This window comes from Otolemur garnettii, unplaced genomic scaffold (assembly GCF_000181295.1).
Source record: "Otolemur garnettii isolate 467f Iridium unplaced genomic scaffold, OtoGar3 scaffold00032, whole genome shotgun sequence".
NCBI lineage: Eukaryota > Metazoa > Chordata > Mammalia > Primates > Galagidae > Otolemur > Otolemur garnettii.
This window is the reverse complement of record NW_003852427.1, coordinates 3,290,603-3,291,476: the sequence shown is the minus strand read 5'-3', so window position 1 is coordinate 3,291,476 and position 874 is coordinate 3,290,603. Positions and strand designations below refer to the sequence as shown.

The window sequence follows — 874 nt, the reverse complement described above, 5'->3', positions numbered from 1 at the left end:
GGCTCAAGAAGGAGTACGACATCTTCCGGGTCAGCAAGAACCAGGAGTTGTTGTCCATGGGCCGCCGCGAGGCCAAGCTGGACACTGAGAACAAGCGGCTGCGGGCCGAGCTGCAGGTAACGCCGGCCCGGGTGCGCACCGGGGTGGCCCACGACACTGGGGAAGCTGAGGCCCGGTGGCCGGTCCGTAACCGCACCGCCACCTGCCCGCATGCCAGGCGGGACTCTGGACACCTGACCCGTTCCCGATCCATCCTGTCTCCTCTCCAAACCAAGTAGTTTTGAAAGTTGGGAGGAATTTCATCCAAATTTTAATTTGAAAGGCTATTTCTTAACTCCCCTCCCCTTTTTTTATTTCTGGTTCATTCATTAAGACTCCTGACATAATCAGCCGGAAAGTGTTTTCAAGAAGAAAATGCCTTCAGGGACACACACAACACAGGCGCACGCACACGACTTTGATGACAAGTGAAGCAGTTCAAACTCTTAGAGGAGTTTTACCTGCTTCCCCACATTTTACCTACCTCCAGGGTGGTGCTCCTGTCTTGGCTTCTTTGTGCATTTTCATCGCTCTTGGGTTTTGATGATCTTGACGTGAATTTTTCTGGAAGCTGCCTGATTCTCACCATCTTTTTTTTTTAATTTATTTTTTATTAGATCATAATTGTGTACATTAATTCTGATTCTCGCCGTCTTGATGTTGTGTTTGAAACCTTCTCCAAAGGTAGTTGTATTCCCATAGTCCATTTAATTAATTTACTCTAAAAGCAATTACTGCGTGCCCTCCATGTAGCAGATCTGTTTCAATTCATTAAAATAGCATATAAAGCAAGAGGCTGCTTTTCTGTGTAGAAAGTTCAGAGACTTTTTTCCAT

General features: G+C 46.8%; 1 protein-coding gene across 1 annotated transcript in view; it reads left to right on the top strand.

Moving 5' to 3' along the window:
* The window catches only part of NPHP3 (nephrocystin 3), a 42,311-nt gene that overhangs the window by 294 nt on the left and 41,143 nt on the right, over nt 1-874 (top strand). The window contains 1 exon segment of the mRNA XM_023513068.1: nt 1-116. This exon segment is cut by the window's left edge and continues 169 nt beyond it. Within this exon segment, the coding sequence (XP_023368836.1) occupies nt 1-116 (116 nt within the window).